General features: G+C 32.6%; 1 protein-coding gene across 1 annotated transcript in view; it reads left to right on the top strand.

The window, feature by feature from the left end:
- Positions 1-5,271: 5,271 nt before the first annotated feature.
- LOC108911624 (gamma-aminobutyric acid receptor alpha-like) overlaps positions 5,272-20,847 on the top strand; it is a 30,159-nt gene continuing 14,583 nt past the window's right edge. The window contains exons 1-4 of the mRNA XM_023455402.1: positions 5,272-5,315; positions 6,068-6,135; positions 10,494-10,717; positions 19,933-20,015. Of these exons, the coding sequence (XP_023311170.1) occupies positions 6,094-6,135; positions 10,494-10,717; positions 19,933-20,015 (349 nt within the window). The 5' untranslated portion in view covers positions 5,272-5,315; positions 6,068-6,093. The remainder of the gene's footprint in view (positions 5,316-6,067; positions 6,136-10,493; positions 10,718-19,932; positions 20,016-20,847) is intronic.

Consider the following 20,847-nt stretch of genomic DNA (forward strand, 5'->3'; position numbering starts at 1 on the left):
ACGCTTTTTGTTTTTTAGGGGTAAAAACTCTCCCTAAGTGAAAAAAATTGAAAAAACTAAGTTTTAGGCATTTTATTGAGAAAAGTCTTGTTCAAGCACAAAGATTAAATAATGTTCCATGTTCTCGAACATGTTCTATGATACCTATATTTGATCTTTTCGACCCTTTATTTAACTCTTTAACTTTTTAAAGATTTGGCATGATTAAATCGTGCAATTATTTAAAATAAAAGTTACCTTATAGCTAATAAAAGATTTTTTCCCTTTCAACCCCTAAAAACCACCCCTGTATTGACAAAAATGATAAAAAATTACTTTTTAAAAGCTTGGAATGTTTTAACGGTGCAATTATTTAAAATAAAAATTTCCTAATTGCTTATGAAAGAATTTGTATCTCACAACACTTTTCAACCCTTATAAATCACCCCTGTGCTAAAAAAATGATAAAAAATTACGTTTTAAATCTTGGAATGCTATAATTGTGCAATAATTTAAAATAAAAATTCCCTTATATTGTTTATGAAAGAATGTTTTACTTTTGCCATTTTCAACTCTTAATAAATTACCCTTTTACCAATATTAATGTACAATATTTTTATTACAATCGATTTTTAAATATAATCAATCATAAAAAAATTGCTACGCTGCATTTAAATAAACACACAATTTTTTTTTACTTATTTTATTTGTATAATATAATATACAGGGTGGTCCGAATTTTATGCAGGAAACTTCGAGGGCAGATAGATCTCTTTAAAATAATAGGTGTTTGCCTTATAAACATAGGTCTGGAACGGCCTCTTTTTAGAGATACAGGGTGTTAAAGTTGTTAAAAAAATTTGATTTTTTGTTTATAAAATTTTGTCAATAAAATTTGGTACAGATAATGTATGACAGTAGGCCTTGCATTCCTTAAAATATGAGCTCTAAAGGTTCAACCAGTGGGGTACAACTAGACAGGGGTCGCCCTCTTTTTATAAAAAAAAACTACGCCACTGTATTTTTTACAAGTTATTGTAACCGATTTATATTCTAATGCACTAAATACGTAAAAAAGGTAACTTGAATTTTTTCCCTAAGATTCGCCGTTCTCAAGTTATTCATACCAATACAATCCCCTTGTGGCAGACACTTCGAACCATAATATTACAAGAATATTTATGTTTATGCTTAAAAGTAAGTGCAATTTGTAAGCAGATCAACAAAATTATTTCCACATCACCTGTGAGGTAGTGTTCCTAGTGTGTTTTAGTTTCCCCTGGAGGCTTAATCCACTATCTTTACAAATAAGAACAATTTAAATCAAAATAATACTAAAAATAGATTTACCAAACAACAACAATTAAACAAGAAACGAAATTAACGTTACGTATTTACAGCAATTGTTCAAAATGCGAACCATCCACATCGATACATTTCTGACAACTTCTATTAATGATTAATGGAATTACCTAATATCACGTTGTGCTTTTCTTTTAATTCATTACACCCGTCTTCTATTCGCTGCAATAGTTGTGGTCTTGATCTCTTGGAGTAGAGTAAACTTTACTTTTCAGGTAGGTAACCCCAAACATAGAAATCCAGGGGGTTTAGATCTGGCGATCTGGCTCGCCAAGACACTGGATTCTCTGCATCATTATGGTTGACATTAGCATTTGGTTTTCAACCTATCCATCGTCCCTTATAATTTTTAAGCCATTCTTGTATTATTCTCTTAAAATGCTCAGGAGCACCATCCATTTGTATCCAGCTATTTTGTGGTATATTTAATTTAACATCCTCTAATAATTCAAATAGATGGTTTTCTAGAAAGTTTATAAATTACTGGGAATTTAGATGGGATGACAATTATTATTCCGAACCACACTTTCACAGAAAATTCGCGTTGAAAAGATCTTGTTCGAATTTTATGAGGATTTTCTTGTGACCAAATATTTTGAAAATTCACTACCCCTCGCCTTGTGAACGTAGCCTCATCAGTCCAAAGTATTTCTAGTAAGAATTCTAGATTATGTTGTGACTTTAAAACAACCACTAACAAAAATTTAGGTGTCTCTACATTTCCCGGAAGTAAATTTTGCACAGGTTGTAAATGGCAGGGATTTCTACCATCCTTATGTAATTTTCGATTTACTCGAACAGATTCCGGAGATATAAACAAAAAATCAAATTTTTTTAACAACTTCAACACCCTCTATCTCTAAAACGAGGCCGTTCCAGACCTATATTTATAAGGCAAACACCTATTATTTTAAAGAGATCTATCTGCCATCGAAGTTTCCTGCATAAAATTCGGACCACCCTGTATAATATATAAAAATGAGAAAGCCTCGGTTAACTATAATAACTCGGTTAATTTTGAAGTTATAGTATCCTACAAGAAAGCATTTTAAAGATAATTTCAAGAGCAGTAAGATCGTCTGCATATAAAACCTTTTAAGTTTTTCGTTTTTTAAAGGGAAAGGATCGAAGGGCTCGAGACAGGTCGTTTTTTCACTAAAATGGATACTTCAAGCGGCGATATCTCCTTTATTTTTTATGCTATAAGAATAAAAAAAATTGTTGAAAAATAAGCTACATTTTTGTTGTCTATAATATTTACGTATCTTTCATAGTTTCAGAATTATTATATAAATAAGGCATTTTTTTTGAATAATGAAAAATACATTTTCAACTTTTACTGTTTATTATTCAAAAAATACACATTCTAAACCGGTCTAACTTCAGGATCGTATGAAAAACACTAAAACAAAACTAATTGTAAAGGGTCTACGATTAATTTTAATTCTGACGGAAATGGTACAGCGATTAGGTACTGCTCATTTTTCCTTAAAAAATATGAGCAACCCATCTGTTTTTGACGATAACTCCTTCAATTTTGCTCTAATTAACTTTTATAAGTGCTCATTTTGAAGGTCTTTTTGAGTACTACAAATCCTTTTTCCGTTATTTGACGTTGAATACATCGATTCGAGTACTCCCCCAAAACAAGCCCCCTGCCAATAACCATAGTTGGCTTTTTATAGGACGTACACTTTTTAAAAAACGATTTTCTTTGTTTATTTATAAGTTACATTTTTGTTCATTACACTTTTTTAATAAAATGCGTAGTTTTTGCGAAAAATACCTTGAAAAAGTGTTTTTTTCCACTCAAAATTCCAAGTTTTCAATCGTGAATAACTAAGAAACTATTGATTTCTCGAAAAAATTCTTCGAATATTTTGTACTCAAAATTTGATTCTCTATCGATTTCCAGCGTTATTTAAAAAAAAAATGTCCACCCGCGAGAAGGGGTGTCAACCCCTAACAAGGTGGAAGCGTCAATCGGTGGTATGTCACTAATGTTCATTGGCCTTTTCTCTATGTGCCAAATTTCAAGTCGATCGGTTCAATTTCAAAGAATTCGGAGGTGAAAAGCTTCAATGACTGTACTAATAAACAACTGTTCAACGACATGCTTGGAAAAAATTACAACCGTGAGTCATCATAAACCTTTGGCTAAAAAGTGTACACCGACATCCTTTTTTTGTAATAAATCCCGCAATTCCTCCTTAAATTATTGGAAATCCTCAGTAAANAAGGATCGAAGGGCTCGAGACAGGTCGTTTTTTCACTAAAATGGATACTTCAAGCGGCGATATCTCCTTTATTTTTTATGCTATAAGAATAAAAAGAAAAATTGTTGAAAAATAAGCTACATTTTTGTTGTCTATAATTTTTACGTATCTTTCATAGTTTCAGAATTATTATATAAATAATGCAATTTTTTTTGAATAATGAAAAATACATTTTCAACTTTTACTGTACATTATTCAAAAAATACACATTCTAAACCGGTCTAACTTCAGGATCGTATGAAAAACACTAAAACAAAACTAATTGTAAAGGGTCTGCGATTAATTTTAATTCTGTTGGAAATGGTACAGCGTTTAGGTACTGCTCATTTTTCCTTAAAAAATATGAGCAACCCATCTGTTTTTGACGATAACTCCTTCTAAAATGCGTAGTTTTTGCGAAAAATACAAAAGTGTTTTTTTCCACTCAAAATTCCAAGTTTTCAATCGTGAATAACAACAATAACTATTGATTTCTCGAAAAAATTCTTCGAATATTTTGTACTCAAAATTTGATTCTCTATCGATTTCCAGCGTTATTTAAAAAAAATGTCCACCCGCGAGAAGGGGTGTCAACCCCTAACAAGGTGGAAGCGTCAATCGGTGCTGTCACTAATGTTCATTGGCTTTTTCTCTAACTATGTGCCAAATTTCAAGTCGATCGGTTCAATTTCAAAGAATTCGGAGGTGAAAACCTTCAATGACTGTACTAATAAACAACTGTTCATCGACATGCTTGGAAAAAATTACAACCGTGAGTCATCATAAACCTTTGGCTAAAAAGTGTACACCGACATCCTTTTTTTGTAATAAATCCCGCAATTCCTCCTTAAATTATTGGAAATCCTCAGTAAATCCTACTACATCCCTCTAAATCTAAGTACGTCATAGTAATGCTTTAGTAAATACTCCCATGTCTCAGGAGTTCTATAAGAAAAACCACGTAAATCCTTATACATCTTTTTACATATTTTTACTTACACTTGCCATCTTCTGAGATTTATACAGGGTATCCCATAAGAACGCGCATGATACATCGATGTTTGTGACATTGATTTTCTATTTTTAAATATAAATGTTTATATAGATGTTATTGTCGTTACCATAAAAATTGTGGCTTTATTAATTTTACGCATCCTCATATCATGTAGCTATATCATCCAGCATCCAAAGCATTGAAAAGGACTCTAAATCAACGCAAAATCATTCAACCTCTCGATCAAACCTAACGAAAAAAATTATAAAATTTAGAATTTTAGAATTAAACTGAATTTACTTGATACCCTCGAAGTAACGGAAGAAATCTCTCTCTTCCAGGCAGCACGATGCTAGTGCACGCCTCCTTAGGCATCGTATTCTTCCTCTTCGACCTGGAACGCAGCCTCTCCGTATCCTTGAACAGATCCCAGCAGTCGAAGCCCCAAAGAAACAACCACCAGAACATCTCCACCCTCTTGGACAATCTGCTTAGCGGCTACGACAACAGCATCAGGCCGGATTTCGGTGGTAAGAGGCTGGTTTTGATCGAGTAACGTGTATGAGTAGCCGGCTAATGAATCCGCCGATAGTGCCAGGGCTCGTTTCCAACGAGCAGACAGCTGCCATTGTTCCTGATTACTTAGGCGAGATTAGGATGTGTTCGAAATTCAGCGGGGTCGAGTGTGGAGCTCGTAGCTCGTGACCTGTGTCATGTTCGGGAAAGTACGCAATTCTCTTCTTATTGTGATTCTTTCGCTTACTATTTAAGTTACCCTAAACGTAACATTGAGCTTGAGAAATAGTCCAATTAAATGGGATTTTAATTCTCAATCCGGTGAAACAGAATATTGTGTTTTAATGTAATCTTGATCCTATGTTTTAATAATTTCTGATTTTACCGGAATTTAATTGCCAACTGAGGGTCTGCATTTATTGTTAAAGAGGGTAATTTTTCTTGAAAATAGATACAACAATGACGATTTTAAATATTCAGGAAACAAACGTAAATAAAACGTATTTATTTGTCTATAAAAACGTGTATCAATAATTTCATGAAAATTCTATTTTGTATTTAAATTTTTATGTAATTTTCCTAATTAATAATGCTGTCTAATTTATATTCATTTAAGTGTAGTATAAAGGAATTTTTGTACCATACACTCAATGTACAACATTGTTAATAGAATATGGTTTTTACTTTTTCAATATCCCACACTTGATATTCTCGTAAACATGCATAATATCATACAAGTGATATCTTAATTGCGCCTAATTTAATTGATCGTTTCATTCTAGGCTACGGCAGTTTTTGCATCTATAAATGCAAAATTCATACGACATTGACATAGCTGAATATTTAACTATTGTTTATAGGGGAAACAATGTACCATAACAATGCAGAACAGATTATTAATCAGTGTAAATAAGTACTACTTATTCAATATACATTAAGTCTTATTGTAACTTTGTTTTAGGTCCGCCTGCAGTCATAGAGGTCGACATGAATGTTAGAAGTATGGGACCTATATCGGAAGTAGATATGGTAAGGAAATCTAAAATAGAACATACATTTTTTGTAAATTCTATTTCCCTGATGATATACATAATACAACTTTCAGAAATAACTTATACGCCTATGACTTTTGTATATCCACATATTTATAGGGGGGAAAATAATCTTGATTTTTTGCCTAATTTGCATAATAATATTTTTTACTACAGGAACTACAATTTTTCAAAGGTATTTTAATTAATATGCTAATACAGAGAAAAACCAAATCTGAACGAGGTCAATATACAAAAATAATAACAAATAACTATAAATTATACATAAGAAATATGTAAACATTGTTATTAGCACGAACAAATTATAAAATATAACAGAAAACTTTGGTTGGTGTTGGTTTTCAAAGTTACACTGTCAGATTGTAAACATAACGTTACTTTTGTTTAAAAAGCTACATTTTTTCGTATTCGAAAATTGTTATTAACTTCATTTGCTTCGTTAAACATAACTTTCTAAGGTTTAAACCATATTTATGTATTTTTTTATGTTTATTTGTTATTATTTTATTATGACCTCGTTCAGATTTAATTTTTGCATTTGTTAATCTATTAATAACATTCTCTTGAAAAACTGTAATTTCTGTAAACAAGTATTAAGCAAGTATCATTATGCAATTTATTTCCAAAATTTATTTTCAAAATCCAAGAAAAAAACTATTTACATATTATTTTTTTTGTAAATGTCGCTCGAACGAAATATGCATAAACTCGAAAATTTTCAACCTTTTCTCTTAAAATTTGTGCATTTCCTGGCGAGATACTACGATATATAAAAATAGATTAACAATTTAACTTAAAACCGCAAAATAATGTTGGAATCATCCGTATACTGCATGCAAAATATTAATAAATTATAGGTTAAAAATTAGTTTAAAACTCGGCGGATCGCTGTATGCAATATAATTAGTCAATTGACACACGCCAATTTATCAAATCCGCCACCATCGTTCAACAATGTATAATTAAATGATAAAATTCATATGTTCAGGACAAATTCGATTGTGCCTAAACTGTCGCAGCATTCATTGTATGTTTTGAAAATAAAAATGGATCATTTCATCGTAAAATTTATTTTAAGAGATTTATTTAGGTATTTTGTCACAATATTTATTTTGAATATTTTGCAGGAGTGACTAGGTTTTATTAAAAAAAAAACAATTAATTATCTTATCTTGATTTATTATACAGGGTTAGTTTGAAAACCACCAAAAATTTCGACGGAAAAGCATTTTTGGGATAAATGGTGAGGACAAAATTCTCAGCATTTCTCACGGCGCATACGATTGTAACCTTGACCTTGAGGACAAGGTCAAGGTTTAAGGTCATATCAAAATCAAGTCGGTTTTTTTAATGGCGACCCTCCTTTTCGACCCCGAAAATAGAGAGACCAGAAAATTCTGCATCCGAATATAACATTGACTGTGACCTCAAAGTCAATGGTCAAGATCAGTTCAAGGTCAAATGTTGATTTTTACTGTAATTTGTCATTTTTAACTACGGAATCAGAGGGAGTAATAGTCTTTGAGTGGATACCTAGTACATCTTTGAGTTGGTACCTGTATAAATCATTTGAACTATGTTAAATGTTTAAAATTGACCTTCCTATTTCCATTAGCCGCCACTGCTTATAGTTAGCAAATATCGACTGATGTAATCCTTAATTATTTATTTCTTATTACAATTGTTAACCTACAGGGTGTCCCAGAAACTGCGGCGATCGATATCTAGGGAAACACTGTTCCGAAAAATTTGAAAATTTGACAACACGGCAGTGTTTCTGGGGCGAACACAACTAAAATATGTAGAACTCTCCAGCACTTCCGGTTATACCGGAAGTCGACACCAACTTCGTTATTTTAAATGGGACACCCTATATATTAATGCATTTTCGGATTCTACGTGAAATTTGAGGGTAACTTTATTAAATACTAGCGTCCCGGCTTCGCACGGGTGGACAGTTAATTTAAACATTTTGGGATATAAAAAATATAGCCTATGTTACTCAGGGATAATGTAACATTCTAACGGTGAAATAATTATCGAAATCCGCCCAGTAGTTTTTGAGTTTGTTCGTAACAAACATACATACATACAAAAATACAAATCTTTCCTATAATATTAGTATAGTTTAGTATAGATATAGATATAGATTCCCTATACCTAGGAATTATAGAATTTGGGATATTAATATTTACAGAAAAAATTTGACAGATGCAAGGGTTCGCGGAGATGCTAGTAACTCTTTTCAGGAGCGTGTTATCAAGTGGTACCTGTAAATGGCATAGGTAACAACAAATTAAAATATTTAATACTAGGTGTTTCATTTTTGCTGTTACGTTTTGATAATTTCAAACAGCTATAACTTTGTTAACTTAGATGGAACGCTCTGTATTTTTTACTGTCATGTGCAGATTGAAATTTCCTTTTAAGCCATATAAGCATTGTTAGAGTTACCTTTACTACTTTTAGCAATATATTTGCAATTTTTTATTTTTTGGACAGTTTTTCTCTCATCAGACCTGTTGTCAAATTGGCCATGACCAGAAACACTCCAAAAACAATTGAAATAACTAAACATTTGTCAAGTTAGTTGTCAAATTATTGTTGCGTCTGAATAGTTTTTGCTGAAAATTTAAATAAAAATGCCTGGGGATCGTTTAAATTGTACTAATGAGGATTATTTTAATTTGTTTGTTATTCATGGAAAAAGCAGCAAATTCTCCACATGTATACTAAGTACAGCTTGATACTTCTCATCTAATAACTGTTAACTACGAATTTTTCTAGACCTTTTCCGGCATTCAATTATAAAATCAAATAAGCCTCAAGGAAAGATTTATGCTGCTCAAAAAAGCACTCCAATAATTAAAAAAATGTGGCGATCAGGGACCGGATTAATTTCGTCCTTTTTACGATTGAATTAACTTTTATCAAAAATTCATGAAAAATCCCCTCTCGGAAACACGAATTATTCAACCCTTGATGTAATTTATTTCAATTAACATTAAATTTTGTAATACATTAATGAAAACGAAGTGCATGTAATTAAAGTTATAGACGTCGGCGTCGTATACACAGTTAAGGCCAGGGGCTATGTATATCTCGATATCACAGCTGCGATTTTAAAGTAAAACATTTAATATCAAATATGGCCAAAAAAATTGAAAACACTTTTAAGTTCCTAATATTGGCAATTAAAGTAACTCATCGTAATGTTCAGTTCCAAGTTTAAACTGATATTCAATATGCATGGATTATATAGGAGCAGACCAAATATCTATTTAAATTTATACGTCTTTGGCAGCGTTGCCAAATTTGGCACTTAGAAAAAATCTCAAAAGTTAATTTACTTCTTCAACTATATGTAGAGGTACTTTTTAAAATAATGCCATATTTAGTCAAATTCTTCAAAAAAAATTAAATGTAACCCTATAACCTCATTTGTTTTAACCCAATAATTTCGAAAAATAAATATGAAAACTAGGAGCCCACATCTGTTTCCGTTTTGAAGTTGACAAAACGCCTTTTTTATAAAAAAAATGGGGTGTGTTCTATTGAATTTTAGCATTCATTTAGACAATTTAGAGCAATAATTTTGTCTCAATTTTGAAATTTTGTTACCTGTGAAAAAATTAAACAGACCTTTGTGCCAAAAGCCCCAGTCAAAGGTTGCTTTTATAAAACTATTTTTGCCTAAATCACATGTAGTTAACGTTTAGAAAATCAATCTGTTTTTAATTTGAAAACTATGAGCGACATTTTTTCTTTAAATGCAATATTTTGAAAAATATATAATAAATGAATAAATATCATATGATGTATCTAATTGCGGAAGCAGATAAACTAATAAAATTGCAACTTTCGAACCTATTTGAAAAATAAACGTCATAATCGTAGTTTTGAAAACGAAAATTAAGTGAAGTGTGTGATATGGCAATGCGTATTTTTTTGGCTGTTTTGTTAGAAAAAAATAGCTTCTAAAACACATTTGGGTGTTCCTTTCCAGTAAAATATTTTTTTGAGATGCATGGCAGTGTCCAAATAAGCACAGAAAAAAATTTAAAAAGTTTTCCTAAACAGTGATAGAACTACATTTAATTTTTTGCGAAGTCTGTCCGAGAATGACATTATTTTGAAAACCTCCTGTCGTTGAGCACACAAATTAATTTTCGAGTTATTTATAATAAAAATAAACCAGATATGAATATATATGAAGTTTTATAAACATAGGTACTTGTTAATACATTTTCACCTCAAAATCGTCAGATGAAAGATGTCAAAGATATAGGCTCTTCATGGCCTTACCTGTTCAACTGTAATTGAAAATGTTCTTAGACGTACTCGATGGACTGTTACTTCCGTCAATCGTGGGTAGACAAAAGACTAGCCTTCTCCCTGCACTCCAGCGATACTCTGGCGCTCAGCATCTCCATGTTGGCCAAAATATGGAAGCCGGACACATACTTCTACAACGGCAAGCAGTCCTACCTGCACACCATAACCACGCCCAACAAGTTCGTAAGGCTTTTCCAAGACGGCAGGGTGTTGTACTCTTCCAGGTAAGTAAAAGCTTCTACAGTGAAACAAGAATAACTCGAATTGAGTATAAGAAGTTTATGTAGCATTTTTTTATTGAAATCGTTCAAGCATGTCTACTCTCTCTGTGCAATTTCATATTCTAAAATGCCCTATTCTACTATTTTAGTTAGTTGCTAAGCAACCATCACTGAACAGTACGAGAGAGTTAAGGTAATTCAAATATATTCAAAATATTTTTTTCCTAGAAAAATCGTTTCAAAAATAAAACCATGAGCTTTGATTCCAAAAATCTAGGTATGCAAGAAATATCTTATAGAATAAAACATGAGATAACTAACAATAAACTGTATATTTTAAAAAATAAATAGACAGTGATTGTCAAAGAAAGATTTCATAAGCAATTTAGGCATTAATAAAAACTTCTTAATTCCTCATAGTAAATGCCTCGTCCATCAATTTACATTATCGTCTGGAAATATATCGCTTTTATTACTAGACACAATATGCAGGATACTTTTCGAATTATATAATCCTTAATTGTTTGAACAATGTACCTCCAAATAGAATTTTTTGTATTGATATTTGGTACTGAATCGTATTCTGTCACTGTCCAACAAGAAATTGGTAACAAATCTGCAATACTTGAAGCTTCCGCAGTGAAAAGATTAATTTTACGAACCTCGCAACTTCCTAAATAAAACGAGTAAAAAAGATAACTAATGAAACGAATGAGGAAGGCCACAATCAATTTAACTGAAAAAGTGTCAATCGCTCGGCAGACGAATTATATTATTCATTGACTCGGCGTTTTAGTATAACTCTACACGATCGTAAGGAACTTATTTGACATTGTGTTACATATTTCCCTGCTACTCGATCAATCATCTAAGACTATGTTCAATTTAGACTCTCTTAAGGACCTATCATATACCTTTTCCGCGATTTAAAAGCTTTTTTTATTAAATTACATCCTATATCCGATTCATCTCGTCAATAAGCTTCATATTTTGTGAGTTAGAACTTAATCGTCTTGATATTTACAGGAAAACTACATTTTACTTTGTGAACTATTATATTTGGGTAGATATAGATAACTAGAGGGTATTAATGATAAGTTTTGCCAAGCTTTAATGGCGTATTCTACCGATGAAAATAATGAAGTTCCTCCTCTATCAGTCCAGTGATTAGGATACAATATTCGGCAACTGTCTAACTAAGGCTGTATTGAGGTGGCGCCCCATCATGCATATACCACAATAATTGGCGTAACCTCATTGACATTTCTTCTAGAAGTGGTGGCAATTCTTCTTGTAGGGACCTTTGATAAGTAATTCAGAGAAAACTGTTCTTGGAATGTCTAATATGCGGATTTTCATCTGTCTGTCTATACAGTCGTACAGCTTGCTAGCATTGCCATTCGCTCTACCGTATGTAAAATGTATTTCTGCTAATTCAATATGTGTATAATTGTATACCACATTTCTTTTATTAAAATCTTTAGTTGTATGAAAAATAACAAACTTTTTGCAACACACAAAATAGTAGCGTTTCTATAGTGTTTTGAAATCTCTCAAAAATATTGGGTATTGAATTTATTGTTACACATTTAGCAATCAATAGAAAATGATAAATAGCAACGTAGGTACTTAAGAAGCTTCTTATTTGATTTCCCAATTATCTAAAGACCAGTAAATTTTACGAATACTTTATTGCCAAAATTGATTGTAGATTTTTACCCAAGACGACGTATATACTTTAATCTTTCAGCATCCTTATGTACTCTACTTATAATTAGCGTGCAAAGAATGAACGAAGATAATACTGCAATTTGCAGATATTCTTATTGTCACTGTATCTTTAAAAATTGTACAAGTTTCCTTGACACAAATTAAAATACGAATTAAATCAAAAATAGTAATAATTTTGCGTAGACTGCTTTCCCATCGTGACCAAAATAAAATTTCGACTTCATAACTCGACTTGAACTCCCTGCGGCAGAGCAAAAACTGGTCCGATGGTCGCCCTTTCCGAGAAGAGTAAGTAAATCAAGACCGCATTGCCCTGTTTGACTACGTTGATGGCAAACATCGAAATGGGCGTACCTCCCGGTGCATCCCCGAAGAGGACTAACTTTAATTAAACCGTAGGAGGGCAACTCTCGGCTAGCATTTGCATAGTTCATTGATGGGCCCACTTTATTCGAGTCCGTGCGGACGGAATGGATATTAATTGGGGGCCGATTAGAGCCGCATCAGATAAAGGGCTCCTATAGCGAAGGAGCGCATATTTGAGGTAAAGTACTTCGCATATTTAAGTGCATAGCAAACAGTACTGTCAAGGGGTTTTCACGTTTCGTAATATGTGAACTTGTACAATGGCGTGCACATCTTTTTGCAGTTAAGAATAAATCCAAATGTGAAACTTTCGAAAGAAAATGTAGGGTAGGTACATCTTTTTCTGAAATCTGCATGAGCCTACACTACAATACTGACAGATGGTTTAGATGGTCTTTCGTGTAATACATTTTTTCGTTTTGATCTCTTGGTTGTTTTGAGCTTACAAAAAGGTGACCGATCTTTTTAATTGTGTTTTATTTAACTACTGATATTATACATATGATAAAAATGAAGGGTTGCGACATCAAGTTTGAAAAGAATCAGTGTCAACATATTGACGCACTTTATCACTTATGAATAGAGCCCGGACAGAGGTACTCAAGACTTTTTTTAATGTCCATCACAAAGTAAACGAAGCTACTTCCGTACTTCATAGCTCCATACATCCTACAGATAATAGTTCTCGTTCCCAGTAATCGTTAGAACCAAATAATGCCAATATAATGTGAAGTGATCTCTCGTTACTTGCCGATGCCGTTCCATCACAGCTCGACGACAATAAGGCGGATGCAATAACTGTGCCCCCATCGCTCTATAGAGCCTCAGAGATTTACGTGTTGACGGTACGTGAACGGAGTTAAGCGACTTCCTCGTGATATTTACCAAGCGGTCTCGTCCTCCTAATAATTGGTTTCGTGATTATTAGAGATAAACTGTATTTCTCGTTTGTCCTCGACCGCTGGGGTGGATTCAAATAAGGGCCGGCCGACAGATGGTGGAGTATCGCATTTCAATTAGCGCAATTGTTGCTGAAACACAGGAGTCGGACCTTTGCTGTCTGCGGTAATGAAGCAAATAGACGAAGTTTCGAAAAATTGTGAGAAAGAAACATGAGTTCCTGTCTACAAGAAATTGCCATACCCAAATACAGCTGCTGGCTGGTGCGGGGGGGCTCCGGAGCGCCGGCCTCTCCAGAAATTGTAAAAAAATATATTTATAATTTAGTTTACAATGTACATAATTAAATAGATAAGCCTTATGAAACACATTAAAAAGGAAATGTTAAATTTGTAATGTGCAGTCAATTTAACTCGACTTGCAAAATTCGTTTGCAAAACGTGGGCTCCTCATAGCTCGCTTCTACTTCTGTAAAGTGTTTACAGCGGTGGTCATGGTCACTGTCGCACAGAAGTGAAAGACGGAGTAGGAGTAGCGCATATTTACTATGCAGTTTGGGCTTTCTTTTGTCCGATTGTAAATAATAGCTATTCACAACTTTCATTCTTAATAAAAGTAATTTGTTCAGATGTGGTGTAAAATTTTGTTACTTGCGTATTGTTTCTTGTATGTTTTTTAATAGATTGGAAGAATTTAAATAGAGAAATAAACTTTCACTATAAAAAATAATGTTGAGTACATTTTTCCTATCAATTTATTTTAATAAAACTTAATATAAAACTACCCAATTATAATTAATATTTTTTTTCAATACTTTATACCGAAATTTCTCCGCCCTTCCTGGTGTAGAAATCAATCATTTAATGACGTCACAATGCTTACTTTATATTTTTTTTGGAGACTGAAATAAAATTTTAACCTAAACCTATACATATTTTTTTTTAATCGTATTGCAAATAGTTACATAATACTGATGGTTTCTGACACGTGTGTATTTTTTCCAGTGTCTACTTAAAAAAATACACATTGATCCTTTTTCTGAAGGGAGTTTTGATTTGCACCTTAGCATTACAATTTTTACTAAAACACTGATAAAACCCTCCGAATACGATTCTCATATCGAAAGATACATTCATATACTCAAAGTCTACAGCGGTTTCTTTAATATTTGGACAGAATAACCCTATACTAGAATAAAATGGCAGCTCTTATTCCTCTTTAGTTAGAATGTTTACTGTGTCTCCTATTTTTCTGAAATATTAGTTTTGGCAAACACAAGTTTAAGTGATGGTCGTGGGGCATGTGCGAAGATAGCTTTGGACGCTGTCGTTGATCGATAATGTGTCGGCAGCGTTTTGTAAATATTAGAGAGATTAAAATCTATTAAATTTAACTTCGGATGCCCACACATAACTTGGTGGCGACGTGAGTGAAGTATCGTGGGATCAAGTTAAATATATACTTTTAGATGATTCATGATACAGGATCAAACATTTTCTGTACACAAAACCTAAATTTTCAAGGTAGCTAAAAAGGTATACAAAATTTGCCACTGATACTTTTACCGGTGTAGATACTATTTAAAAAAAAATCATTATTAATAGGTCACCTACTTTTATTTATTTAAAATTCATACACGAAAAAGTGGCATACCGTTTGCGTATGTTCAATAGTAAATTAAATAATAAGTTTAGAAAAGCAAAGTTTTACTAAACAAGTATAACTTAAATTTGACACAACTGCATTTCTTACAAGATTTGTTTATACCATTTTTTCGATTTTGTGTTAGTAGGTAATTATAAGCAAATATAAGCAGTACAGAGCTACAAATTTAACAAATTTTAGGATTTCCGTTATCTAGTAACCTAACACCTAACCTTGTTTATTTATATAATAACAGTTGGGTTTCATTTTTGTGAGTCGAAGTTATATAGGTATTAATTACAAAAATGAGTCTTGCAACTGAAAACAATTTAGAAAATCGTTCTGAAAACATTTTAAATGCCGTTCGAGAAGCATTTTCGAGCTTACTTCTTTAAAATCCAAGGAAAAATACGAGAAGGTATATGAAATATTTTGTAAGTGGAGGATGGCAAAAAACGCAATAAGAACTGATGAAAGTACAATGCTATATTTTAGTGTTTTTCGTACAATGTTTCGTGATTTTAAGGAAAATCTCTTAAACCATCCAGTTTATGGATATCCCAAATTGAAAAGTTCTATACAAATAAACAAAAATATGGATGTATCACAATATAACAAGCTACTTGCATTTTTAAAACCTCAAAATGCAAATAAATCAAATGTTTTGACTATAGAAAACGTTACTATGTTTCTAAAAAGGTTCCAGACGATAAATTCTTATTAGTGAAAGTGGTACTAATACCTATTTGATTTAATTGGGCATGCCGGCGTGCAGAATTGTGCAGTTTAACAGTTAAAGATATAGAAGACACGGGGAACATTTTGGTTATAACATTACATGATACCAAAACCAAAAAGAAACGTGTACTTACTTACCGTAGGATCAGAGTGCAACACATATGAAATTTATTATAAGTATTTACAGTTGAGATCCAAACAAGTAAAACACAATAGATTTTTTATTTACTATAATCACGGTGAGTGCACAATACAGCCAGTTGGCAAATCAACAGTTTTACAAAAATTCCCCAGAGTTGCAAAATACCTACTTAGTTGCATCCACTTACACTGGATTGCTAGGGCGTCTGCCACCTTCCTCGCTGACAGTGGAGCTGATATTTAAACACTTAAAAGACATGGTCATAACATTCCATGTTTATGCCAGATTGACATGTTTTCCTGAAAATCACGGGAAAACTTACCACTGTTGAATTTTCCTCGTAGTCAAATCTTGGGAGACTCGTCAAACTTAGGCTGCATGCAAAGTTACAGCTTGCTGGTAATCATTTTTTTTGTACGTGGGCCCGTGGACTATGAATTGGTGTTGACAATAATAAATTAGTATTAGTATTAGCAGCGTAGATTGGCGAGAGACACGTGTCTCAACGTTTCAAAATTCAGGAATGCAGATAGAGAATCATCATAGTTTTCAGAAAGAACAAGTAGAATTGAGTCAATTTTGTGCTTTCAAATTTGAATATTTTTAATACATGTGTTTTTTAACAGTGACGTTACTATATAATAAAGTGACATTTTCTTTCAGTAAAGTGCCAATTTAGTAAACGATTTATAGTTTAATTTAGTAAAATAACATATTATCAGTCAAAATGTGAAAAATATAGTTTACATTGTAAAAATCTGTAAAATTATGGGATAATATTTCGTGAATTTAGTCACATGGTGGCCGAACCAATATATTCGTCAATGTACCGAACACTTTATAGTTACGATATACTTCTTGACAAATTTCAGATTAAGAATAATATTTTAAGTTTTAAATGAAATTTAAGACTTGTTCTCATGTCAAAGTTGGGATACAAAATGAACAGTCTGCCGTCTCCCAGGGCTATAATTGAACTGTTTATATTGATGCAGAATGCTATCCGGGACGAAGTTTTCGATAATTGCCCTGGGAAATATAAATTGGCAGCAAATTTAAATTGAATTTTAAGTGGGGTGTAGACAATATTATTGACGGGAATGGAATGCTCGGAAAGATAATTGCCCAACTTTACGTCTTGTTTACTAATTAAACTAATTATGGAGGTTGCGAGACAAAGTTCCCTTTGACTTTGGAAAATTAAGAAAAGTTTATACTCTCTTAATAATAATTCCAGTCGTTAGGAAAAGAAAAACGGCATAGCAACGAAATACCTAGGAAATTAATATGCTTGTTAAGAATGTCTTTCTCAGATTATCGAAAACCCGCACACACATACACACAGATAACTAACTGTACAACAACTAACTGCTAGTGAGTAAAGCGAAACTAATTAGAACACTGAACAGTTAGTGTAGATCCCAACTTCATTATAACCAGATAATTACCTGAATACAAGCTGATTAGAAATTGTTATTAATAATAATAAGGGTCGAAAGGCTCACTTGCGGCCTGACAATAGATTTTACCCGCATCCTTAAGGACAGACAGTCGAGAACGAAAATTAAATTATCTGTTAAACACCATGAACAGTCGCTGGCAAATGGATCTTACGAATGAAATAATTCAGACGACCAAATTAATTACAACTGTGAGCGCCTATAATAGAAACTAGAAAACATATAAATAAAGACTTTTTTAAGACGCCTTTTAATGATTATATGACGTTCAGTGGACGTCCTTGGGGCAATAGTTTTCCGCACAATTGGAATATTCACCAACGGTCCATGAACGGACGTTTTGGACCAATAGACCAGACGAGATCTGTTTCAAAACACCCATATATGGATGTTTTATATAGTATCGCTAATTTTTGCTTGTAGGAAATGTAAAGCAAATTAAAAAGTAGTAATTATCAATACGTTAATAGGTCGATAATTAACAATAATTCGCATTTGAAAATGCGATATTTGGACTTTTCAACTCGCGAAACATCGATTCGAGTCGGCCGGAGGAGCCGAACTCTCGACCCCCACCACTACCTCCCATACATTTTTCGTGAATTTCATGCCCAGTCCAACAGTTTTAATCGACCCTTTATATGGGTAACACAAGGGAGCAAGTTTTGCAAATTTACTCCCGGAAAGTACTCGGAATGACAAAAGTATTTGTTTAAAAAACAGCCCTCCAGACCTCGTAGTTACGCCACAAATTCCGGTCAACTTTGGTTGACTATAACTGGACCAATTAACGAATCACCATTTTTTTAAAAAAGCGTCTTTTCGAGTACTTTTAAAGCATAATTTAAAAAAATATAATTATAATGAGTTTATAAAGTTATTCTATTTGTCTATAAGCGCAAAAATTACGCATATCTTTAAACAATTACCACGGCTCTCTTAATTAACGGATTTCAATTTTTTTGAACGCATTTTAAAGTTTGAGTGCCTTTTTTATGTGATAAAATTTTCAAGTATCTAGAAGTCTTAATTTAGGCTAAGTTACATTTGCAAAAATTTCATTTTTTTTTTAAATCTGGATTGCAAAATTATTACTCGAAAACTATCGGACTGATTTTAACAAAAATTGGTGTGATGTTTTATTATATCAAATATATATTTTTGGCCAAGTATGAAGATTCTACCTATAATATAAGTACTTCGCAAAAATATTGTAATTTTTTTCACCTTTTTTTGTTGTTTTTGCTTTAATTATGTCGTATTTTTTTATTTGAAAATAGGTGTATCATGTGTAAAATTTAATTAGGAATCTTTTTTCCTCGTCAATTTTTCTCTAAAATTAATAGTTTTTGAACTGTGTTGAAAAAAAGAGAGAAAAAATGGAATTTTTTCCAATTTTTTCACTATTTGTTTAATAATAAGTTTAGCACACGTTTTAAAGAACGCGCATAGTGAAATTATGATTTGCTGTATCATTTTGGAGTCATTAAAGCAAAAATTAGCGATACTAATAAAACATCTACACCAAAACAGATCCCGCCTGGTCTACAATTAGGGACATCCTAAGGGTGTCCTTACTATGTACTTTTAAAGCTGTTGGACTTATGCTAGATGTCCTTGGTACATCCATTTTCCACACAATTGAACGTCCTCATATTCATTAATAATTGTTCATGAATATAAATTTTTGGACTATTTGGGGACATCCTAAGGATATTTCTAAATGTATACATCATATACATACAGTGAACGCCCATTAATAGATAATACGATGTTCAATGGATGTCCGTTTAGAGACGTACGACAGACTTCTTTGTGATATCCGTTTGACACACAATTGAACATCCCTGGGACATTCATCAATGGTCGGTTTTTTAATTTGTTAACAATTTACAAGATATCCTGTAGAAGAAGACGATAAGATTCGTTCAAAGCGAAATATGTATAGCACAAGCTTAGAAAAAAAGGGTTCGTCGCTTAACCGCCTACTGCTATCTCCCCGCAATATGAGTGCATTGTGAATAAATAATAATGATAGACATAACATCACCTAAATATCTTTTCCGTGCCAATAGATTTTCTACTTCTGTTTAAAATTGCACGGTCATAATTGACTCTTGAGATTAATTATTGCAACTAATTAATTAAAATTAATTATATTTTCCAAATTGTATTTGTAAGTTAATACTTAAAACTTGTTCTTTCCACACATCAAATATGTGATATGACTGTTACAGGTTGACCATTAAGGCGGGGTGCCCAATGAACTTAGAAGATTTCCCCATGGACGTGCAGAGGTGCCCCTTAAAATTCGGATCATGTAAGTCATTCAATTATATACTTTTCCCTGCCATCACACTGCGTTGCATACTTACTTCGTTTTTCTCCGTTATCTTTAACATTAAGAAACTGTTTATTTTGTCTGACAAATTAGTTTGGAAACCATGTCGAAAGGGTACATCCTAATTTAGAGTTGATCAAATGATCACAATTGTTTTTACTGAAGAACGTGTTATTTCAAAAATCGAAACTCTTTTCATGATATTAAACGATCCTAAATATTAGTCATATAAGTGTTATCAGTGTAATAAAACACCTCCACGGGTTAACATGTGGCGAATTCCCTTAATAAATGAGGGGAATTACGGAACGGACGCACACGAATCCGACTTGACGTGGCGGAGGCTATCCAGAGCCTGCTTGATTGATACCAGTACACTAGTCATCGCCAACTAATCACTATCGACCTGTTATCTTTCTACGCGAGAATTGCTTGGTGTTCTGTTTATATCCGTTTCATCCTTCACTAAGGCTTTATCTAGCAGCCCTTGGCCACAATGTCACTATACAGGGTGTCTCATTTAAGCCGGATTCTTTCAGAGCTCCGGAAATATCAATAATACAAAAAGTCGTTTCAAATAAAAATTAATTTCTTGCAATTTTTCACTAAATCAATTTCTTTACATTTTAAAATTATTTTGTAATAAACAGAGTGTCCCATTTCTTCTGGGCTTTACCCAACTTTGGATTAATTATATTTTGGGCTCAAGATTATCATTTGAGCTACGTCATCTAAATTCACCCTGTATTACTCACATGGTGGTTGCATGAAGAGTATATCTATTTTTTAATCGTTATCACCATTTAGTTAT

This window comes from Anoplophora glabripennis, unplaced genomic scaffold (assembly GCF_000390285.2).
Source record: "Anoplophora glabripennis isolate ALB-LARVAE unplaced genomic scaffold, Agla_2.0 scaffold6, whole genome shotgun sequence".
Classification (NCBI taxonomy): Eukaryota; Metazoa; Arthropoda; class Insecta; order Coleoptera; family Cerambycidae; genus Anoplophora; species Anoplophora glabripennis.